Source organism: Phocoena phocoena, chromosome 12 (assembly GCF_963924675.1).
Source record: "Phocoena phocoena chromosome 12, mPhoPho1.1, whole genome shotgun sequence".
NCBI lineage: Eukaryota > Metazoa > Chordata > Mammalia > Artiodactyla > Phocoenidae > Phocoena > Phocoena phocoena.
In genome coordinates this window covers 28,806,790-28,831,871 of record NC_089230.1, presented here as the reverse complement: position 1 = coordinate 28,831,871, position 25,082 = coordinate 28,806,790, and the positions used below count along the sequence as shown (strand labels likewise).

At 39.0% G+C, this 25,082-nt stretch overlaps 1 protein-coding gene across 1 annotated transcript in view; it reads right to left on the bottom strand.

Moving 5' to 3' along the window:
* SGK1 (serum/glucocorticoid regulated kinase 1) overlaps positions 1-25,082 on the bottom strand; it is a 112,091-nt gene that overhangs the window by 25,292 nt on the left and 61,717 nt on the right. The window contains exon 3 of the mRNA XM_065889012.1: positions 4,591-4,666. Coding sequence (XP_065745084.1) covers positions 4,591-4,666 — 76 coding nt within the window. The remainder of the gene's footprint in view (positions 1-4,590; positions 4,667-25,082) is intronic.

The following is a 25,082-nucleotide window of genomic DNA, read 5'->3' as shown; positions in this document are numbered from 1 at the left end:
AAATAATGATAATCCTGAAAATATAAGGGAAAATTTAGTTTCCCTTCTGGAAAAAATTTGCACAATAATGAATCATCCTCTTTAATTTTTGCTTGAAAGAAACCTAGACATTTTGAACATCCCAAGGGTAGAATTGCATTTTGTTCAAAGGTGACTTCAAGTAAGAGCCCAGGGAGAACATTAAGGAGGTACATTTTCCTACCTGGCAAAACAGGTGCCCAGTTAAAACCGTGGCCCTTGCAAAAGAAACCTTATTGTTTAACTGCTTCATTATCTGACTTCCTCTAAGTAAAGACCATTATCTGTGTTGCCAATAATAGTACCTGGAAAAACACACATTCTGAAAGTGTGAGGGAACTCATCCTACCTTGAAATTCTCATTTAAGAGGATGTTACAGGCTACTGAAGGACCAGCAATTGAAAAACAAAGGTGGGCCAAAACAAACAAATCAGGTTTTAAGGCCTAAAAACAAAGATAATAGGAAAGAGCCTAAACTTGTGCAGCCTGCTTGCTTTTGTCAGAACAAATGCTGGGAATGCACAAGACAGTCAAGTCCAATGAAAAAAAGTGTGGGTGGGAGGATTATGGGTGGTTAATTTTCCATTTCTTTCCTATGATGAACATATGCTACTTTCATATTATATTTTTAAAAAAAGCTTTTAAAAAATTACTTTTGTTTCTCCAACTACCATATCTGCATATGGCAACTGAGCACGCCGGCCCCATCCTCTGGTAGTCAGGCAGAAAGATAATGGGTATGAAAATCTAGGCAATCTCACCAGATTTCAGGGTGAGCTAACCCTCAGTAATTCCCTACTTCAAAACAAAAGATTTTTTAATTTAACTTCTATCTCTATCAAGCAATCTTGACTAGTTACCTCCAATATTGAACTCTACTTAAACTGTGTATTGAGACTATACATTAGATTAAGTAAGTAAAATACTCTCTGATGATGGCTGGCTTTGAATGGAAATAATCCATTCACTGAAATATATTTACTGGAGGAAATGATGGAACCATTTTATCACAATTATTTCAGGAACTGGGAAAAGTTACCCCCAAAAAATTCATACTATGACTATAATATTGTCTTGGTAAACAATCCATTTGCAGGCTTATAAATGTGCATGTTGCAGAAAGCTGTGGAGTTGCTTTAGCTTGTGTTTACACCTAACAGAATTGAAGGCATCTAGGAGAAGTTTTAGTTGGGGTGCTGATGTCCTGATGAAGAAAGGGCGTGCTGCAGTGTAGAAACTACAGCAGAAACAATTGCATCCCTCAGATTCAAATTCTAAGAAAACTACTAATAGACTAGAAGAGTGTTTAACTTCCTAAACCTCAGAGTTCTACATCTTAAAGAACATTGATTCTATTCTAGACACATCATAGTCAAACTGATAAAAACCAAAGATTAAAAAAAAAAAATTAAAGCAGCCAATGAAAGACAACATATTACATTCAGGGTAACAATAATTTAAATCATCACTGACTTCTCATCAGAAACTATAGAGACAAGAAGACCATGGACCAGTATCTTTAAAGCGATAAAAGAAAAAAAAAAAGTCATCAACTTAGAATTTTATATCTAGAAAAAAATATCCTTCAAGAATTAAATAAAAATATTTTCATGTATAAAGCCATATCATAAAGATAAAAGAAAACTGAGAGATGTCATTGCCAGAGAATCACTGCATTATAAGAAACACTAAAAGAAGTTTTTCCAGGCTAAAAGGAAATGATTTCTGAGGAAAAGTGGATCTTCAAGAAGAAATGAAGAACATCAGAAATGGTAAACCTCTCAGAAAATACAAAGGATGGTTTTCCTTTAGATACGTTATACCATTGGTTTAATTTCATATGTAGAAGTGATATATATTACAACCAAAATGTAAAGCATGGGAGGAGTAGTGGGATAAATAGACCTATACTGTTTGAAGTTTTCTATAATGGTCTGTGAAAACTTAGTTATTAATTGTAATCCTTAGAGCCACCACTAAGCCAATAGATAAATTAATATTGAATTCTAAAACATACTCAAATAACTCTAGAGAAGTCGTAAAAGGAAGGATAGCAAACGAAGAGAAGGGTCATGAGGAAAACAAATATCAAGATGGTATAGTTATATCTAACAATTACATTAAGTGTAATTTAATTCCAAGCAAAAGCAGAGATTGTCAAATAGTCTTTAAAAGGAAAACTTAACTATATGAGGTCTATATGACAAGCACTTTAACTATAAGACACAGATAGGTTGAAAGTAAATGGATAGAAAAGATATATCACATGAAGAGTAGGTGTCAGAAGGTTGGCTAGGCTATATTAATGTCAGAAAAAAAAAAAAAAAAAGACTTCAAATGAATACTTTTACCAGAGATAAAGAGGAACACAATTCATCAAGAACTTACAACAATTATAAGAGTGTATGTGCTTAATATCAGAGCTTCAAAATATATAAAGTAAAAATGGACTGAATTTTAAAAAGCAAAAGATAATTCTACCACCATAGGTGGAGATTTTAATACCCATGTCTCAGTCATTGACTGAACAACTACCTCTCCCCACCAAAGCACTAAACATAGGCCTTAGTCTAAGAATTGATTATTGGAGAGGATCTTTATTAAACAAGCTGCTACTACAGAAGTGATACTATCTTTGTAACCCCATTGAAGATACAATAAAAATTTTTTTAAGTTTTTAAGATGAGTACATCCAGAGCATTCCTATTACTATTTCTGTACACGTTCTGCAGTAGTTTTTCTTGTAATGTAATTTCTCCAGCTCCAAAAAGTACCTAAGCAGCATTTTCTGAGTCTGGCCTGTACAGATTCCCTTCTAATTCCATTCTCTTTGCATAACTTTAAGAATCACTTATCTATTTATTTATTTATTTATTAACATCTTTATTGGAGTATAATTGCTTTAGAATGGTGTGTTAGTTTCTGCTGTATAACAAAGTGAATCAGCTATACATATACATATATCCCCATATCTCCTCCCTCTTGTGTCTCCCTAGAAATGCAGATCAAAGCTACATTGAGATATCACCTCACACTGGTCAGAATGGCCATCAACAAAAAATTTACAAGCAATAAATGCTGGAAAAGATATGGAGAGAAGGAAACTCTTGCACTGTTGGTGGGAATGTAAATTGATACAGCCACTATGGAGAACAGAATGGAAGTTCCTTAAAAAAACTAAAAAAAAATCATTTAATTGTTATGTTTTGTTCTACATGGCTCCTTCACAGCATACGTGCTGTAGATCTTAATAGTAGTATTAGTCGGTGGACAGCTTGTTTATTTTGTGGCTGTACTACTAATGGACCACAATGATGGCATAAATAGGCCAATTCACTTTCATGTTTCTTCAGCTTTCTTCAAAGGACATAAAACAGACAGAACAATTGTTTTGACAGATGAAATTGATAATAAGTTTACTGTGAGCCTGGTCTTTGAAAAAAAGACAGCAGAGCGCTTTTCCCTTTCCAACCCCTCCTGCTTCTGCTAATAGGCATAGTCTCTGACTCTCTTTTATAAAGAAAAGATTAAAGCACCAATTTAGCCCATGCTGCTTCTCAGAGGAGAGCTGCTTCTTCCTAGGAAGAGTGATGCAGAACTGAGCACGCAGGTTCTCCATCCCCCTGCCAGTCCTGAGGTTCTCTGCTCATGAGCTTTGGATGTCAGTTACCCTCTTTCAGCATCTGATCTCATCTATCACGTGTGCCCCTCTATTTCATAGGGTTGGCCCAAACACGAAATTAGGTTTTTGTGAACACACTGAGATCTATACAAATATACAAACCGTGAGGCCTAATACAAATATTAGGTATCACCACAATTCTCCACTTAATTAGACCCTATTTAATTAGAGAAGGTGAAAGCTCTAGAATCACCCTCCTAATTATTTTGTCTCTTTTACTGAACCTTCTCGTCTCAGTTCTAGTGTCTTTACTTGGTGTCATTAGGCCTCATGGTTCAATGTGTTTGTGGAAGAGAATGAAAAGATGTTATGTCTTCAGTTTCCTATAAAAACATACCTATCCTTGGTCCGAGTGTAATTTTTAATTACACACCTGAAGCATATTCTCCGATCTCAGAAAGTAACATTCCTCTGACTGTGATTAGATTTATACTTCGGGATTGATAGTGCAAGTCATACTTGCCCTCCACTGAGTATTTGGAATATGACTCACCTTCGGGTTTTTAATCCCTTCGTTCCCTTGGAAGAGACACTTGGATCAGTATATTTACCCACCTTATCTTATTTCTCTGTCCTCCACTCCAGGAAATAGACTCATGCTTTGTTCCCCCAACACTTGATTATACTTCACAATTCATCAAGCTGTACTTAATGGTATACATGCTTTAGAAATTGAAAAAGAAGATAAAATAAAGAGACTTATAAAAAAGTGATTGTGAAATACATTCAATAAAAAAGTGATTGTGAAGTACATTCAAGTGTTGGACTATGTATAAAGAAACAAACAGGCAAAACCAAAAATTTCCCCTAAACCTTGCCTTTGTGTGGGGCTTTACCACCACATGCTTTGTATATATCACAGGGCCAGAATGTATTTTTCCAATAATACCTGAGTCATCATTAGTCCAGAAGGTTCTTGGGTCAGGCTTGGACAGGATGTTGGCATGATTACATGGCTCTTTCACCTTGAAAACAGAAGGAGAAAAGAAATGATGTGAAAAAATGGCTTCACTGTTTCAGGCCTACAGCTCTACAGAAAAGATTCCAAGGCTGAAACTAGAACATAAAGTGCATCTGTGACCTGATTAGGGTGATCAACCATGCCTGCTTTGTCCAGGACTATGCTGGATGTGTCACTGAAAGTCCCATATCCTGGGAAACCCTTCAGTCCTGGGCAAACTGGGATGGATGGTGACCCTATGCCTGAAGTGGTTTCACTGCCGGGGCTCATGGGGGCTGGAGTTCAGCCTCCTACTTTGCTCCCTCATTCTTGTGGCCCTTTGCATAACACAAACTGCACAGCTGGCCGCAGAGGCCCTGCATGATTAGCAAACATTTTCATGTAAGTATATCCATCACATAAAAAGCATTTTGGGGAATTCCCTGGTGGTCCAGTGGTTAGGAATCCGCATTTCCACTGCAGAGGGCACGGGTTCCATCCCTGGTCAGGAAACTAAGATCCCGCGTGCTGTGTGGCGTGGGCAAAAAAATAAAAATAATAAAAGAAAAAGCATTTTGGACTTCTACGTAGCCGAGATCGTACTTTTAGTATATATGCTTGGGAAAACACATAATAAGAAAGAGCTACTTTTAATTCAGTTGCACTTTAATATGAATTCTTCTTTTATAATTATAGCAGAATCTTTCTTTTTAAATAGTAGCACATACATATATGCAATATGTATTACTTATTCAACCTAAAGACTCTGCCTGGTGCACATCATATCCAACTAATAGAATCTTTCAATAAATACCAGGGAACAGTAATGATCCTTTTTTTCTTTTTTTGCAATTTTTTATAATTGTGATGTGTGACTTTCAAACATATATTCAATTGGGGAAATATAAATCTTAGTGTTCAAATGGATGTTCCAATTATATATATTTTGTAGTGTGATAATTTGATTACTGTGAAAATTCTCTAGTATTTTACTATTCAATGGGTAAATTCCTTCCATTGCAGCAAGAATGTCACTAAGTACATTGTTCGGTTCTGTTGACATTTTCTTTCCATAGCAAATCTCTACTGATGAAGGAATCAGTGTGTCCATTTACAATCTGGCACAAGCTCTTTCTCTTGTCCTGAACTAATACCAAGGAACGTGTAGAAATCAAGATCTCAAAGGGCTCTTTGCACCCTTATGTTCATTGCAGCATGATTCACAATAGCCAAGAGGTAGAAGCAACCTAAATGCTTATGGACAGATGAATGGATAAAGAAAATGTAGTATATACACATACAATGAAATATTATTCTGACTTAGAAGGAAATCCTGTCGTATGCAACCACACGAATGAAGCTTGAAGACATTATGCTAAGTGAAATAAGCCAGACACAGAAGCACAAATACTGCCTGATACTACTTATAAGAGGCATCTAAATTAGTGAAACATGTAAAAGCAGAAAGGAGAGCGGTAGTTGGCAGGAGCTGGGGGAAGGGGAAATGGGGAGTTGCCATACATTGAGTATAAAGTTGCAGTTATGTAAGATTGAGTTCTAGAGATCTGCCTAGCAACATGTGCCTATAGTTAACATTACCGTACTGCACACAAACATTTGTTAAGAGGGTAGATTTCATATTGTGTTCTTACCTCCCCTCCCCCGACAAGAACATCTAGGAATAGATCATCATCCTATGTCTGTTAGTATATCAGATACACACATAAAATGTTTCATACATAAATATGTAAGCGGTCTACATTTTATTAATGGATTTCCTGGTAATGTCGCTGGTTTTAATTGATAGGAACCGTCATTTTAGGAGTCAAACTGTGAAAAAAAAAATCATTAAAATATAAATCTCCAGCAGAAAACAAAGAAAGTATAGACCAGCCCCATTCCGTGGATACCAGTTTGAGTGGCAAAGCAAAAAATCCCTCAAATTTCACTAAGCAGCCCCAGTCTAAATTCCTTCAAAGGAATTACCTCTTCCACTAAGTATTACCCCCTTTGTTAGAAAATTCTTTGCAAGTTGAACAGAAGTTTGGATCCTTGAAACTTTCCTCACTGGTTCTAGCTCACTCCTGAGTTACATAGAAGAGATCTACTTTCTCTTTGATAAAATAATACCTAGAATATTAGAAAGTAGCTGTTATGTCTCACCTCAGTCTTCCATTCCCAGGTTAGCTGGCCCTCTTTCCTTCCACTGTTCCTCATGAAATGGTTTTAAGTTTCTTTATTGAGATCACTGTACCCCAGAAGACATCCTCTCTGGCCTGTGAGCTAATCGCCTAGGAGCTTCCAGGTCAGGGACAGGTAATAGTCCCTGAAATAAGGAATCGGTTTTGAGGAGCAACTCCGGAAGGATTACAAGCATTATTTCCAGATGTGAGTAATTGAAATGTTTCTAAGAACCTATAAATCTAACAGAGTGAAAGTAAAAAATTCATTGCTATTTATCCACACTTTTTTATTTGGAAAGTCCTAGTTGATTTTATAACTATGGACCCATTTGGGAAATTTGCCATGTATGAGCATTCTTCCTGCATTCAGCTCTAATTATCTTGTGTTTCTGTGGCGTTTGTGTCAAATAAACATCATTCCTCCAAATCTCATCTACTTATGAATAATTCTTTATCACTATTTGTTGGAAAAATCTTCTACATAGTTTGAAGTTGTTCCCGTTAAATTCAGAGTCATCAAGAATGACTTCCTGGGGCTTCCCTGGTGGCGCAGTGGTGGAGAGTCCGCCTGCCGATGCAGGGTGACGCGGGTTCGTGCCCCGGTCCGGGAGGATCCCGCGTGCGGCGGAGCGGCTGGGCCCGTGAGCCAGGGCCGCTGGGCCTGCGCGTCCGGAGCCTGTGCTCCGCAGCGGGCGGGGCCGCAGCAGTGAGAAGCCCGCGTACAGCAAAAAAAAAAAAAAAAAAAAAAAAAGAATGACTTCCTGCTCATTGTGTTATTATCATGGAAGTATTATTATCATGCTGTTTTTTCCATGATTCCCAAGCACCAAAGTACCCACGGCAAGTTACCTATAGAGCTCATGGAGCATATTTTTAGCACAAGTTTATGCAAATTCATTCATAATTATATATACTGCAACTGTTTGTAAGCAATGCCCTAAAACTCACTCCCATAGTTTTAGGTACTTCACAGAAGTAAGAAAAGTCTATATCAGATGTCAGTCCTGCTGGGTCGTCACAAGACCCTTCACAAGTGGCTTCACAAGACCCTTCACGAGACCCTTCGTGAAATCCACAGTGGGCTCTTTGGTTTTTTCCTTCTTTCCCATATCTGGTTCCATGATGTTCAGAAGTAAGAAAGAACACTTTAGAGAAATGAAATTTTGCTTCTCAAATTGCTCTAATAAGACTTTAGAAATGTCCCTTGGACACTATCACAGGATGTAAAACCGTCCTGCAAACATTAATTTTGAATTCAGTTCTGTGTATCTGGGAGGAAGAAAAGCCTTTCTTGATATTTTCTCTTGGATGTGTTTATTACATCCGAAATGTATTTATTAAGCATTTGTTTAAGATGCTACCCTGGTTTTTATAAGGACACAAAGGAAACTTGATCATTTGGACTTTATATTCTGATTTGGGAACAGCACATAGACATCCACAAAGCCATAATGCAGCCTGATACTAAATACCTCCAGGGACTTCCCTGGTGGCGCAGTGGTTAAGAATCCACCTGCCAATGCAGGGGACACGGGTTCAAGCCCTGGTCTGGGAAGATCCCACGTGCTGCAGAGCAACTAAGCCCGTGTGCCACAACTACTGAGCCTGTGTGCCACAACTACTGAAGCCTGCACGCCTAGAGCCCGTGCTCCACAACAAGAGAAGCCACTGCAATGAGAAGTGCACCGCAAAAAACAGTAGCCCCCGCTCACCACAACTAGAGAAAGCCCGCGCACAACAACAAAGACCCAAAGAATAAATAAATAAATTAATTTAAATAAATAAAATTTAAAAAGTACCTCCAAGAAGAAGTACCTCCATGAAGAAAGTGGTATGGTTATTAATTTTGATCAGGGTTTAAAGGAAGAAGCAATAGTGTAGGCAAAGCTGTTAAGCAAGGCTTCACGGAAGAGGGAGGATTTGACAGGTTTTCAAAATACTGGCGGGACTTCCCTGGTGGTCCAGTGGTTAAGACTCTGCGCTTCCACTGCAGGGGGCAGGGTTTCCATCCCTGGTCGGGGAACTAAGATCCCTTATGCTGCGTGGCGCGCAGCCAAAGAAAAAAAATACTGGCAACACTTGGATTGGTGAGCAGCCAGTAGAAAAGTATCCAAAGTGGGCGGAACAATACAAATAAAGGTGTGGGAGCGAAACCTAACAAGGTGTATTTAAGCAACTGTTGGTTGAACAATTTCATGGGAGTAGAAGGCTCCTGGGAGAAATGACTGGAAACTAGGTGGAAGCCAGATAGTGGATAGCTTTGAAAGTCAATGAGTGCTTCACTCTGAGGAAATTCAAGAGCCCTGGAAGTTTGTGTGAGACGCCAGAGTCAGAAAAGACCCAAAGTGAGGAGATTAGGAGGCAGCTATACCATCAGAAGGTACTGGATGAGAGCAGGGTGAACATGGGGACTGTGAATATGGGCAGGAAGGGATGGACGTGAAGGGCAGCTGGCATGATTTGGGAAGACTCGATAGATGGCTGAACATGAGGGAAGACAGAGGAGTCCAAAATATTTCAGAACTTTGGAACTTGGTGTGTGGTCCCAGCAGTCCACAGTCGCTGGCAGCTCAAGGGACGATCCCGTACTGTGTTTAAGCTAGCATGGCGGGCTATCCAAGCACATGTGATCCCCTGTTCATGTGCTAGGTCTTCAGTCCTCCTAGGAGCACTTGCTCATCTCTAACCTCCTCAGACCAGATCCCCTTTGGGTGCCTAGTGGTGAGGTTTCACTTACATAGTCATGGGCAGGTAGGTTTCTCTGGCCTCAACCTTTGGGCTACAGTCTTCCACCGCACACAGGGCAGGATGAGAATCCACCCCCACTATCTCACTAGAGCAAACATCCCACAGTCTGCAGATCTAGTATCACTAACCTCCACCCTCATGAAGATGACAGTTTGGACAAGGACAGCAGAAGTCTGATCAAGAGCCTAGTGGAGGAATCCCGTCAGAGATCACAAGTCTTATCATGCAGGTCTCCACGAGCTAGTGACTCATCCTCATTCAGTTGCTTAAGGATAATTACATCCATATAACATGGAGAAAAGGGACTATTCTTGGCCCCTGAAGATACTGTGATGCTAAACAACTAGATAACTCTTCTTCCTTTGTGGCTTTAATTCACTTGTGTCTTTACTGGGATTTTATATTTTTCAGTTTAGCCCTTGTGACTGTGAATTGCTAAAGGCAATTTACCACCCCACCCATTTTGCTTATTTATGTCTCCTGCCTGGCCCAGCAAGTGTTTCAGTTTCATAAAGTCAAGATATCCAGGTTAAACCTCTATTAAATTAGATGTTTTCTATATTCTACACCAGTGGTAGAGTTCAGAGGATCAGTGACTTGGGGGGCTGGAAGACACTGTTTCTCTCCTTGCTGCTTACTTTATGGACGAGGAAACTGAGGACTAGAGAGTAATGTAGCTTAAGTTAGTGATTATAGAGTCCAAGTCTCCACTGTTACATTTCAGGATGTCGGTTGAGAGCTGATATTGGTTTCTTAAAACTTGGGTTTATCCTCAGTTTTGAAAGTAATTTAATTATACATTTCATTTAGTAAAGATTAGTGGATAACCTGTGGCATAGTAGGTACAGTACTAGGAGCGACATGCTTAGATGGGAAGCAGGTGGATGTGTCCCTGACCTCATGGAACTTATTTTCTAACGCTGGTGATTGAGATGACCATGATGGAGGCAACAAATAGGGTGACATGAGTAGGGAGTGGGGCAATATATGGTCATTTTAGATGCTTTAAAGTAGTCCACCTTCTTACATATTTTAATAATATTGCCAGAATCAACAATACACATCTGCATTTGTAAGTTAAAACACAAAGCAAAGCAGGCACATGGAGTTGGTTTGACTGGAATCCAGGTCAAACCTTTATAAATTCTATACCAAAGCATATAATTAAATTCTTAAGTAAAAATTATTTAGGGTCATGGAGTTTGGCGATCAATGCATGTTTACTGACTATGTCATTGATTTGGTAGGACTCAAAAGATGTTAAAGTGGCCAAAGTGAATATATCATAGAATCATAGTATTTTGAGGCTAGAACAGATTTAACAAATGACTTAGTTCAGCTCCTTATTTAATGGATGGGAAAACGGATTCTGAAGGAGGAGGTAAAGTGACCTACAGAAGGAGATACAGAAGTTATTTATATTGTTTACAATACATCCACCATGGTTAAGAGAAACTTCCTTGCATGTATTGTTTATTTTAGATCAAAGTTGATAGAAATAATAAGATATAGCTGTTTAGAGCATGGGCTTTGGAGTCAGACAGACCTGGAATAAAATATGGCAGCCCCACCCTTGACTATGCATGTGACCCTGGGCAAGTTACATAATCTCTCTTCGGCTCAGTCTCCTTCCTGGAAAAATTGGCAAAGTTACAGTTAGATTTAAGGTTAGATTTAGCTTCTTCTAGGGTTCCGTCATTGGTAGGAGTTCTTATTATCCATGATTATATAGTCAAACATGTTAGCAGGAGTATCATGGCTTAGAATGGAGGCTGGAAGGGAGAATCTTTTGGTAGAAAAAGTTTACTGTGTTAACTGAATTATCTATGTGCAAACAATATCGGCAAAAGTAAAAAGACTTCTCTCTAGGCATTGTGCTTGCTGAGCACTCAGACTGGAACTTTCTTTGCTTGGACAACTGCATCACTTTCATCTCCTTCAGATATCTATCTGCTCACACGTCAGCTCCTCAGGGAAGCCTTTCCCAACACCCTGTTTAAAATGGAAACTTCTTTCCCCTTCCTGCTTTATATTTCTCTACGGCACTTAACACCATCTCATAGATAATTGTGTTCTTCATTTTTTTGAATGGTCTCTTGTAAATTTCATGAGTCCTAAAGGGGTGCTTGGCACATAGTAGGCATTCAACAAACACTTGCTGAATTATTGAATTATTAATCTCTAAACAATTAAAAATGAAGACTATAAATCCCACTCAACTTAAGCTATTTGAGTGAAAAGGATAGTCGTTATGGCAAAATGCAGTAGTTTAAAACGTGTCTTTATTTCCTCTAGTGTTTTAACCCTTCTAAATTCCTGGTGTTGGGGGCCTGAAGTGATTTAGAGTGGGGTCAGCTCGGAGTAGCTGATGCTCCTGTAAATAATTTGGAGTGAAAGAAACTTCTCCCCAGCCCAGCAGTAAGGCTGGGACCTGATCTGATATTTAGCTCCTGACATTACCATTCAAACCACTTTTTTTCTTTGCATAAAGATGTAGAAAATTGTTTCGGCTATACTCTGCTGCTAAGTTATATTTATTGGAAAAATTATTAATGATTGGCTTTTCATTTTTCAGGTTATTGTCTGACTAACACACCATGTAGCTGGGAAAAGATAATCTTCAAAACTCTTTGTATAGATTCAGACTTCATTCAATGAATCATTTGGATTTGTCCATGACTGATCCATGTCTAGTCCATGATTAGATTTCTCTTTTCTCTGTCTAAGACACATTGCTTTCCAGTGGTTTTCAATCATGACTACACACTACAGTGAGGAACTTAAAAAATACATACCAGAGTCAGGGCCCAAGACAAGAAGAGAAGAGACTGGGGAGTCAGTATATTTTTAAGCTCCCCAGGAATCTCTAACATGCTTAAACCAACTTCTGCCACACAGAAGTAACAGGGATTAAGTGGTATTTATCTACTGCGTACAGGTAAGAGACTAAATATGGCTATTTCAGGGTCACTGTACCATCTAAAGGTAATATAAAGAATGATTCCCAGGCCTGAGTTAAATGATGAACAAACATTCACTCCTAGGCTTTCTGGGCAAAAGAGAAATGTTTTGAATCTCTCGTGGCAAATGACAGTATATTTCTTAGTATTTTTCTCCTTGAGCTTACCTCCAAAAAGGTATTTGACAGGAGGAGAAAAAAAAGTAGAAATCTGGATCTAGATTTTGTGTGAGGTTCTAGGAGAAATATTTCCATTGTTTACCTATACAGAAGCTATGTCGGATTCAAGGCCAATAGATTATAATTTGCTCTGTGCTATAATTATTAATGTTTAATTTTATTTTAATACAAAAGGCTGATATTCAATTTTCCAGTAACACTTTAACCATAGAGTCTAAATCGTCCAGTGCCATTGCCAACAAATGCATGGTTTATTTTTCCCTTTGTGAATGGAACTAGACATCTCCATTTAAGTACCTGCCGCTTTTCTCATGCAGTAAGTTAACCGTACAGTATATAATGGTCTACAGGTCTAAAAATATTTCTTACATGCCTTGGCTTGCACAGAGTGCTTCTGCAAAAACAGTTAATAATCTGCCCATCCCAAGAGTCCAGAACGTTGAGTTAATTTTTTTACAGAGGTTCCCAGATGTGCTGGAAGACTCACTCATAGCAAATCCAGCCAACAGTTTTTTAGCTCTCATTTGACCTTTCTTGTATCTGATATGAAACATATGTTAAAAACAATACATGACAATTATGAAATGCATTTTTTGCATAAGCAAAACCACCGTGCATACATCTTTTGCAAAGTTTTGAATGGCAGAGATTAAGGTTTTCATTGCGAAACTGTGTTAGCATTTAGCCAAGTTAATCATACATCTTGACAGTAATTCTTTATCCAACATCTTTTTGGTATTCAGTGGGTAGGTCATTAGGCCCATGGAGAAATAAGTGGGAGACTGTCCAGGGAATGAAAAACATCTATATAACTTGTGGAAAAGTGGATAGTTTTACTAAGTACTAAATTTCAACTTTAAGGGGTGCAGGTTCTGACCCCCGCCAGATCACTTGAGCTCTTAACTTCTGGGAAGTAAGCAGAATAACAACGTGAGTCTGTGCGTGTTCCAAGAAGATCCTGCATGAGTTGTTTCCCTTTGCAGGTATTTTCCATATGCAGCTTTACTTTTTCCTTTTCTTTCTTTTTATTTTATTTTTTGGTCGCGCTGTATGGCACGTGGGATCTTAATTCCCTGACCAGGGATCAAACCCTCACCCCCTGCACTGGAAGCATGGAGTCTTAACCATTGGACCACCAGGGAAGCCCCTTGTCTTTTCTTTCTGTATATATTTTCTTTCCTATTTACTTTTCAGTGTGTTCTAGGAAATCCTTACATGAATTTCGTATTTTATCATTCCTTATAGAGATCCTGTAATATATATGAGATACAATTGTGGATCCAGAGTTTGGCCAAGGATCAAATAGACATCCCAGATAGTTAAAGGCAAGAGACTACTATTGAGGAAGCAATGGTGCTATCCTTAGCTGTCTTAAAAAGGAAGCAAAGGTCACTGCAATCTGGTATTGAAGTTTTCCTAGACTTAGAATATCATGCATTTCAAGTCACACTATACTTTAGCATAATAATTACTAAAGATTTTTAATGGCTGTTACAATGGGCCAGGCACATTAATTATCTCATTACTCAGTTTATCCTCAGAACGACCTCTGGGTTGTCTCCTTTTGGGGGAGAAAGAAAGTATGGACAAGTTAACCTTTAAAGTCTTATCCAGGGAGGTGACATCAGCCAAATGACAGAGTACGCCCCTCCAAGCTCCTGTACCCTGACAGAAACATCAAAAAGCAAGCAAAAATTGTCAACTAAATTTGTTAAAACTCTGGAAAACAGTCAAAGGTTTACAGTAACCAAGTGAAGGCAGAATAAAAGACGGGAAGGGGAAATCTAAAAATTGTAGGAAAGCTTTGCAAAGTTCTTAGTTGTCTGTACCCTCCCCCATCCCCAGCTTAGTGACAATCTTGAAGAGCCAGCCCTCTGCCCATCCCCCCAACCTGCATTCTTAGTTCCTGGTCCCAGAGGGTATGTCCCTGAGTGTATGTCCCTTTGAATCTATCTGTGAGCTACCTAAGGACTGCAGTAAGGAGATCATCTCTCACCCAGGCCAGAAAAGGAGCGGACACTGCTGGAAAACCTTGTAAGGAGATAAATAAGCTGCAGCCTTCTAGGGCAAAAGCCTACAATTAAACCCAAAGAGGAAACACATTATGTTCTATGTGCTTCACATTAACTAACTCACTTTATGCTCATAGCATCCCTATGAGAAAGGTACTATGATCATTATCCCCATTTTACAGACGAGGAAACTGAGGTACCTTGGAAAAAGTAAATGCAGCTAGCAAGACCAGGCTTTTAATCTCTATACCACGCTGCCTCCAAATACATACATACTTGAAGTGAAATGACTTAGATTATAACTATTGTACATGAGTATATTAATAAAATCTTATTTGAAAATTTTATTTGAAATTTATTCTTTTGAATGTTAGGGCATATAACTGCCTTTTAAACCTGTTTGAAAGAGAAGAATAAATGGAATTCATTCTCAATAACATCAGTGTACACTTTCTTCAGAGATGATGTAAACTATGTTACTATTTAAATTATTAGCTTGTTGTGGGGAAATAAAGATGATTAAATAGGATACCTTTTCACAAAGTAATGCTAAAAAATTAATTAAGGACAATTCTCCATTTCCAGGAAATAGAAGTTTAAAAAAGGAAAAGAGAGGAAGCAAAAAAAAAAAGGCACAAAAAGTATACTTCCTGGGGCTTCCCTGGTGGCACAGTGGTTGAGAGTCCGCCTGCCGATGCAGGGGACACGGGGTCATGCCCCGGTTCGGGAAGATCCCACATGCCGCGGAGCGTCTGGGCCCGTGAGCCATGGCCGCTGAGCCTGCGCGTCCGGAGCCTGTGCCCCGCAACGGGAGAGGCCACAACAGTGAGAGGCCCACGTACCGCAAAAAAAAAAAAAAAAAAAGTATACTTCCTGAATAAAACAAAGTTTTTCTATTGCTTATAACTTATAATTTAGATCTTCCTAGACTATAAACTCTGTAGGAAAAGGACTCTGTTCTGAATTGTTCACGAGTCAATTTCCAGTGCCTTAGCGAAGTAGCATACTAGCTAGCATCAACCTCAGTAGTAAATCAATAGATACTCGGTATATAAATGAATGGTAAACCATAGTTTTACTTTTATACATATCTTACTACCCAATTCTGCTCAAAACAGAAGTGTGTCCTAGGCAAACAGTTATAGATGATTGCTTTTGTTAATTTGTTTTCTATGCATCCCAAGGTCTCCCATGGGGAGTTCCAAATACTCTTTACAAAGAGAAGGAAAATTCAGGTCTTGTACTTGCTGTGGTTGGTTGCTACAAATCACCAAGGTCACACAAGACAGATACTGGGGTGTAGATTTACGGCAAGGCTTTGTCTCACGTATACTGTGCTTGTTAGTTACTTCAACTTGGTCCCCAAACCTCCCTTACTCTTTCCACTGAGTATTTTAACCCAACAAGAGTAAACCTGTAGCATTCAAGTGCATAAAGGAAAATGAATCTGAACAGTCTATTACATCAACACCTGCTAACATCACTCCATCCTGTTAAATTTGCTCTATAACCACAAAAGTACCAATTCCATTTATATTGGTCAAATATGCTTAGGGTTTTTTTTTGTTTTTGTTTTTGTTTTCCGGTACGCGGGCCTCTCACTGTTGTTGTGGCCTCTCCCGTTGCGGAGCACAGGCTCCGGACGCACAGGCTCAGGGGCCCAGCTGCTCTGCGGCATGTGGGATCCTCCCGGACTGGGGCACGAACCCGTGTCCCCTGCATCGGCAGGCGAACTCTCAACCACTGCGCCACCAGGGAAGCCCTATGCTTAGTTTTTTAAAGGAGATAGAAGAATACCTTTTCTGAGCATTCATGGAAGTGATCCATTTCTTCACTAAATTGATTATTAAGTGGAAAGGTTATTCCTGATTATCTGTCCCCAATACCACACCCCAGTAATCACCACTAATAGTTCCTCACGGGTCTTCCAGAAAAGGCCCATGCACATAGACACATATATATATATATGCAGTGATTTCCTCTGTGTGTGTGTGTGTGTGTGTGTGTGTGTGTGTGTGTGTGTATGTGCATTCTTACACTTACATCTTGAACTTTGCTCTCTGTAGAGAAGAGCAGGAATGGGGCCTCGGGGTCAGAAATGGGTAAGTCAGGTAAAAAGAAAAGGAAAAGTCTTGCTTAGAGTCTCTGTAATTTCTTTCCTGAACTCAACACTTCTTTTACCAATACCTTGTTCCCCAATTTAAGCCACTAAAACGTCTGTATGCAAAAAGGTATTTAGTTCAGGGCATAAGAGTTTGATGTGATAATTAACAGGATCTGAGCTGCTGAATAAGGCTGGAGGAAAGCAGTTCAGAACACAACAGTTCATGTAATGCTCCTCGAGATGGGTTATACTTTAGCCTTCGAAGTTATGGAAAATCTGCCTCAAGAATTTTACTTAGGTAGGTTATAACTGAAGACCATGCACTGGTTTACACTCCTCAAATAATTCAAGCTACTCATTGGAAACCTTAGTGGAAAATGCCTGCTCATATATTTTCAATAATATGTATTTGGGGCTTCCCTGGTGGCTCAGCGGTTGAGAGTCCACCTGCCGATGCAGGGACACGGGTTCGTGCCCCGGTCCGGAAAGATCCCACATGCCGCGAAGCGGCTGGGCCCGTGAGCCATGGCCAGTGAGCCTGCGCGTCCGGAGCCTGTGCTCCGCAATGGGAGAGGCCACAACAGTGAGAGACCCGCATACCGAAAAAAAAAAAATAATAATAATATGTATTTGACTCTTCCTCATATAAAAAGACAAGGTTAGCAATGATGGTATTTGGTTAGAATATTCATGCTTGAAAATAAAATTATATTCATAATAATATACAGAACTAATTTTTTATTTGGCAATATTCAAAGATGGCAAGGGTTTAGGAAACCTGATATTCTCATAGGTTGTTCATTGTATTTTAATTTTCAAAACATTTTCTGAAAGCTACTGTAATGTATTTTAAGACCTTTAAGATTCTCAATACTTTTAGGGGCTTGCCTGGTGGTGCAGTGGTTAAGAATCCGCCTGCCAGTGTGGGGGACACGGGTTCCAGCCCTAGTCCGGGAAGATCCCACAGGCTGCAGAACAACTAAGCCCATGCACCACAACTACTGGAGCCCTCGCGCCTAGAGCCCGCGCTCCGCAGCAAGAGAGGCCACTGCAGTGAGAAGCCCGCGCACTGCAACAAAGAGTAGCCTCCGCTCGCTGCAGCTAGAGAAAGCCCGCACACAGCAACGGAGACCGAACACAGCCAAAAATAAATAAATAAAAGTTAAAAAAAAAAGAGAAGATTCTCAATACTTTTATTTATTTTATTTTAGGTAATTTATCCTAAATAAATAATTCATAAATCTATATGCACAAAACTGAATTAACATTGTTCATAATTCAAAACACTGGAAACAACCTAACATTCAATGGGGAAATGATTGAGTAAAGAAAGATAGCCACTATTCACATAGTGCCTCTGAAATGTTTTTGTTGGTATGGAGAAATGCTACCCATATTAAGTTAAATAAAAGAAATCACAACATAAAATTGTATTTCAATTGTGTATAGAAGGACAAAAAAGTCAATGCATGAAGCAATGTTTGTTGTTTTACTGTAGTGGGATTATGGATGCTTTTCTTTTGTTTCTTATTTCTTTGCTTTTTAGTAATATTTTATATTATCTTCATAATTTAAAAATTATGTAACATCTATGTCTATAATTCTATCTATCTATCTATCTGTCTGTCTACCTATCTTAATGCAAACAGAGCTGCTTTGTCCATATCTAGGAAATGGAGTATAGGAATGAATGTCCTAATGATTGGAAAAAGCCCTGATATAAAGCGTTACTATAAAAACAACAAACGAAATTATATTCATTTTGAGCTATAATCTCGTGCTTCCTTCAGCACAGAATTATTGATGAACGTGAATGCATGTGTACCCTACCACCAGTCTTCTCTTACAGTTTGGTGTTCTCGAGTTTCTCTGGACTTGTGCAAAGATAAGGCCCTCTAGCACCAATCCATGACAGGTTCACTTTGTGTCATTGGGAAAAGGGAGACAGGGAGTATCAAAGTTCCCCTGTGAAGACTTTCCTTTAAGTTCTAGGGCTTCAATCATTATTTCCATTGTCTACTTTCCCCATGGACCTGGTTCTCACCCAAAGTGAATGAAAATCCACATGCCAGGTCAGCACTTTATTGAACTTCCCAAAGACGCATACTGCATATGCCAGCGCCAGTCAAGGTTACCATTTCTGAAGGTCTGAAACTTCAGAGGGATTAATGAAATCAATGAACTACGATCTGCATACTTGCATCTACTGTAATCATTTCCAGCCTGATTTCCGAAAAAGGAAAACAATAAACCTGATATTTAAATATAATTCATGCAGAAATAGCTCAAAACATTCTTAAAGGCTCTAAATTTGCTCATAATCACACTGACGCCAAACTAAATTGGCCTAGTACTAGTATTATGCAACTAGTTTCTTAATTTTATTTTTTGGGGGGGCAGAAACTTGCTGGAAAAACATAGAACTGGAAAATTCATCCAAGGTTAAATAGAGGAAAAATATTAGAAATAAAAATTAAATAGAGAAACTGTAAAGCTATTTTAACTGTAGTTATAATTTCTATGGATGTTTCTTGGAGAAACTTTATGTATGTTATCAGTGTTGCATTAAAACACCTACTCTGTATAGACACACTTATTTAAACCAATCAGTTGCATTAAAAAAATCTAAATCTAGATTCAAAAAATTGTTTTTTATAATAAAACATTTAAAAAGACCAATATAGAAATGCATAAATGTATAATGAGAGTATGACGTGAAGGAGGTGTTAGATGATCTCAACTTATTATTGCTCTGAAAGGTGAATTCCTGGAGTCCATGTTTGGAGACTTGATTGGAGAATTTGGAAATTGTTTAAAAAATAACCAGGAAAATGGCAAAATTATTCAAGTGTTGGAAAATAAGACCAGGAAGAATAGTAAACAGGACAGTTATTCATTTTCTTGAAGAGAAGTCCAGATGGCAATTGAATACATTCTTTGAGTGTATGAAGAGCGTTTTATAAGGAGGTGGTGGGCTATCTGCATTATGTATAAAACAAAAGAAAACAGGCTGGGGTTGAAGTATAAAGGCTTTGTTTAAGCACAATAAGAGTATTTCTATGTCGAAATGAGATGCAGGTTGAGGTTGTGCAATCTTCTCTAGAGCCATAAAAAATAATTATTGTATGGTATCTTCTTTGGGTGGCTCTTCCTGAAGGAGAGGGATGTGCTCATGTCCCTTCTAGGCCTAAGATTCAGTTCCCTGGAGAGAATCTTCTTAAAGCCAGGGAATTAATATACACTCTGAAAACAAATTAGCTGAACATGGTAAACAAAAGGGGAGAAAGCAATTAAGATGAAGATGAAAATGTAGCTTATTTTTAGAAAAAAGAAAAGGGATTACTTAAAAATAATGAAATTCATTATTAAAAGGTTTAGAGAGGTTTTGACAGGAAGGAAGTAGGAAAAAATAACTATTTTAAATAAGAACGAGGTCAAGTGTTTCACCTAAATTAGAAACTTAGTATTTCTAATCAACTCATTTTTCCAAACACAGCATCAGGAGACATAACTTCAAAACACTGAGAGTTTAGGTCAGCCTTGACTTGGAGGCCAGTGCTCAGTGTTAACATAGGGTTACAGATATGAGAGGCTCCTTAGTCAGTCTTATTTATTTTTATTTTTTTTTATTTTTATGCAGTACGCGGGCCTCTCACTGTCGTGGCCTCTCCCGTTGCGGAGCACAGGCTCCGGAAGCGCAGGCTCAGAGGCCATGGCTCACGGGCCCAGACGCTCCGCGGCATGTGGGATCTTCCCGGACCGGGGCACGAACCCGTTTCCCCTGCATCGGCAGGCGGACTCTCAACCACTGCGCCACCAGGGAAGCCCAGTCAGTCTTATTTGATCATTCCATTAGTCTCTGACTTTTCTATATGGATTGTAATATACAGTGAAAGGGTTGTAGTACTGGCAGGTTTGTCCCAAAATAGATTGTGAGTCAGTTATGAAGGAGGGATTCCAGGAACTAAAATTTAAGAGTGAAGAAGTTAAAAAAGAAAATTTACATATGACTCAGTTCCAACATATTTTACATACTATTGGGTACTTTCTCCTCCTATAATAGCTTCTATGCTTCATCCCCAGAGTTTGTTGTTTCTATCAATAGCCCTAGATAAGTGATTTTTAAAAAATCATTAAGAAATAACTATTTTGCGGTAGCTTGCCAGCAACTCAAATATCTGCAATAGCCATTTTCTAAGTATTAAATATTAAAGTTTTTTTTTTCTTCACGGGCTCTAGGCACACGGACCTCAGTAGTTGTGGCACACAGGCTCAGTAGTTGTGGCGCACGGGCTTAGTTGCTCCACAGCATGTGGGATCTTCCTGGACCAGGGCTTGAACCTGTATCCCCTGCATTGGCAGGCGGATTCCCAACCATTGTGCCACCAGGGAAGTCCCATGAATATTAAAGTTTTTTGAGATAATTATAATAATTGCAGAATGGAATTGTTTGCTACATTTTGAGTTCCAATTCACTCCTCAAAAATCAGGATATTAACTCCCAAATGCTAATGGGATTCAGGTAGATGCCACTGCTGCTATTTTGTTTCCCTAACCCACCCACAGCATTAGAGTTGGACAGAAAAGCACCCACAGCAAGCATCTCCAATGCTGCTGTATTATTTATAAATAGAATCATTGTTGAGTGAGTGCATTCCACTTGTGGGATTCACTTTCACTGACTTTATTTTTGTAAAATAAACTCAATTCCAGTTATATATACACTTACTTTTTAGGAAGGAAGGTTCTTTTTTTTTTTATGTCCGATTGCATGGTCTAAATCTATAGAAATGGCTTGCCCCCAAAATATTCTCTTTTCTCAAGCAAAGCTATACTGAAAGAGTAAATAAGTTACATGTTTGCAATACCAGAGCATATAAAATAGAATAAACTTGCCATTGAGAATAATATACTGTAGATAATTCACATAACTCACAAAATTTTGTACCTGTAAATGTGTGAATAGAAATCTTACTCCCCAATATAAAGGTTCCCTCAGTTTATGTGACTTAATAATTATTTAGAGTATAATTGTTCTGGAATCTAAAAACATTTTAAAGGGATTTTACGTATCTCTGGGAAAGGATTGCCTTCCAGCTGGAAAGATAATATTTCTTCCATTCTCCCAACTTTTGCATAGAAAAGTAAATAACCAACCTCCTGCCTAAGCACACCTGGATTATTTCTCATGAGAGGAGCAAACGGGTTGATTTAAGAATTAGGAAAATGACCCTAAGGTCTAAGAGAATCATTGACTTTAAATGTAAGGATCTTGGGAATCTGGTTTAAATCCTTCATAAATGATAAGAATTAGGCATGAAAACTGCTTTTGAGAAGCCTATTAGCTTCAGGAGTGAGGTAAGTTCCCTTTCAGCATTAATGACACTAACTGCTATATAAAGAAAGAGGATTCTGCCAACTACGTCCCACATGGCAGAAATCCAGAATAGACCTGAAACCGAAGAAGTAAGAACGAAAGTCAAATGGACTGACGTAAAAACATTTTTTTTTAATTGGGACTAAAGAATATCAATTCTCTCATATGATTCCCAAAATCAGTCAGTTTTTTTTTTTTAATTAATTCCCTCAAAACTTTCATGCATGATCCTGAGATACTAGCCTGGAAATAATTAGTACTTTTAATTAGTACTACTGGGAAATAAGGCAGACCAGCCTTAATAAAGGTCTTCAATCTGGAGCACACTAAAGTAAAAGCTTTTTCTAATAGCAGAGTACATCCTACTGATGAACATACAAAATAAGTTATTTTGCAAATTGGAAAGAGCATAATTGAATTCAGAACATCAATGTATTTAGAACGGAGACGCCTTGGAACTCTGGGACCTGGGAATTAGATTGTCTCAGATGTTCACTAATACATTTCTACAACACACGATTCATACAGCAGGTTTTTTGTTTTTTTTTTTAACTAGTTAAACTCTAAATATCTTTAAAGACTGAATAATGCCTATTTTGAGGATCAAAATGGAAAATGAAAATGATCACATATATTAGGAGCATGCCAAACAACATATCTGAATACAGTCTAACAGCTGAATGCATACTTGGCAAGAAGAAAGCTGGGGTCACATTACCGCACATCAACGGTAGCAAGAACATCTGGAATCCTAATGATCACAGGAGCTCTGGGGCCTTTGGGGGACAGCCATCTGGTGCAGAGGAAATCTGACCAAGTGTCCCACCCAACAGAAAGAGCCTCAATGTGCTGCTGTGAAGAGCAGTGGGCCCTCTTTCCTCGGATAACACACGAGCTTCTCAACCAGCAAGTGAGTAAGAGAAATATTTTTGAACAGGGGGTTCACTAAGAGGCTTAGATCTAAAACTACGACAGCATGACAGATAAGAAGTAGTCAGGGATATATTGGTGAAATAAATATCTTTTTGAAAGGACATCAGCAGACTCTGTTACCTTTATCTAATCTTTCAGCCGTTTCTTTTGATAATGTCTTTTTATGGGCTTCTTCAGGCCTCCGTTCTTTATCTGTAAAATGAAGGTGTTGGGCTATATGAACTTTATGGCCCCTTCTAATCTCAACATCCCATCGGTTTGTGATTTCACAGAATATACTCCGGGCACAGAGAGAAAGGACTATGGAGGAATAAGGAATGACAGCAAACATGTGAAGCTTGCTCTGGGACACCATAGCTCCTGATGGTACCAGATCGTTGGGGAGGAAGGTGATACTCAAAGATGATCTCTCAAATGATGATAGATGTGTTTGGTTTTTGTTTTTTTAACTTTTTAAAAAATAAATTTATTTTTTGGCTGCGTTGGGTCTTCGTTACTGCACGCAGGCTTTCTCTAGTTGCGGTGAGCGGGGACGACTCTTTGTTGCGGTGAGCGGTCTTCTCATTGTGGTGGCTTCTCTTGTTGCGGAGCATGGGCTCTAGGTGCATGGGCTTCAGTAGTTGTGGCACACAGGCTCAGTAGTTATAGCTCACGGGCTCTAGAGCACAGGCTCCGTAGATGTGGCGCACGGGCTTAGTTGCTCTGTGGCATGTGGAATCTTCCCGGACCAGGGCTTGAACCTGTGTCCGCTGCATTGGCAGGCGGATTCTTAACCACTGCACCACCAGGGAAGTCCCGATAGATGTGTTTTATAATCCTGTCAGTGTCGTCTTTGCTCTAAACTGCCTACAAACTATGCCCAGCTTGTTGGGTCGTCCCCACATTTAACACACTGTAGGAATCTCTGGTAGATGGAGAGAGGACTTGCCACTTCAGCAGATAAAGATGAGGTCTCCGTGATGAAGAGCAGGGGTACAAGGGAAATGATTGGAGGGCATGGAGGAGAAGGGCAAGCAGTGAAAGTGAGGGAGGAGATGGGTGGCAGAAAGCCTTAGTCAAGAGGGAACTGCAGAGTATAAAAACTTGGAGAAGGAACAGCTTAGGGTAATCATAAGATCCAACAAATGGCCATGCCGGTAGGATGACGTGGAATGGGGGTACAGAGGTCTGATGAAAGAGTTTGAGTAGCCCTAAAGCGGTAAACTAGACTGACAACAGTCCCATATGGTAGATCAGCTAAATATGGCTCTGAATCCTGGTTCTGCCACTTAATGTTCTGTGTAAACTTGGACTTGTTAAATAATGTCACGATCCTCATCAGTGAATTGAAATTAATGATATCTCTTACTTATAGTGCTTGTGGACATTAAATGAGATAATACGTGTCAAGTGTTAAAGATACTTATTGGCGCACAGAAGACATTCAAAAATAATCTATTACTTGTCATTATTACTACTACTATTGTTATTATTAGCTGAATTGTGAGTGTGAATATTGGATTTGTCCAGAATGACTGCTTGTGAAAGAGTAGAGAAAATTATGACATCAACCACCAAAGTGATTAAACAATAGGAAGAAGTGTCTTGGAGGTTAGTAGAAGATGCCAGTAAAGACTGTGGTTGAGCAAAGATAGTAAAATTCTCAGAACCTATGTTAGAGCCAAGCTCTTTACCTCCAGGTAAAGGAGGCTGGAAAAGAGGCCATTTCTACTCGAGGGTGCAGGAGAAGCAGTGTCATCTTCCATAGAAAGTCAAGTCTCAGCTAAGACAGTGGTCTCCTAAAGATGTTTCTTTATAGGAAATTTTTGGGTCCAATGCATCTGGGTAATGCTCAGGCTCTTCCCTCTTGGGGATTCACAGGGCACATTACCCTAACGGAGGCACTGAGAAATCTAACCTGGCTTTTTCAAAATAAGCCCTCTTTGTTGACAGGGTTGGTGACAAA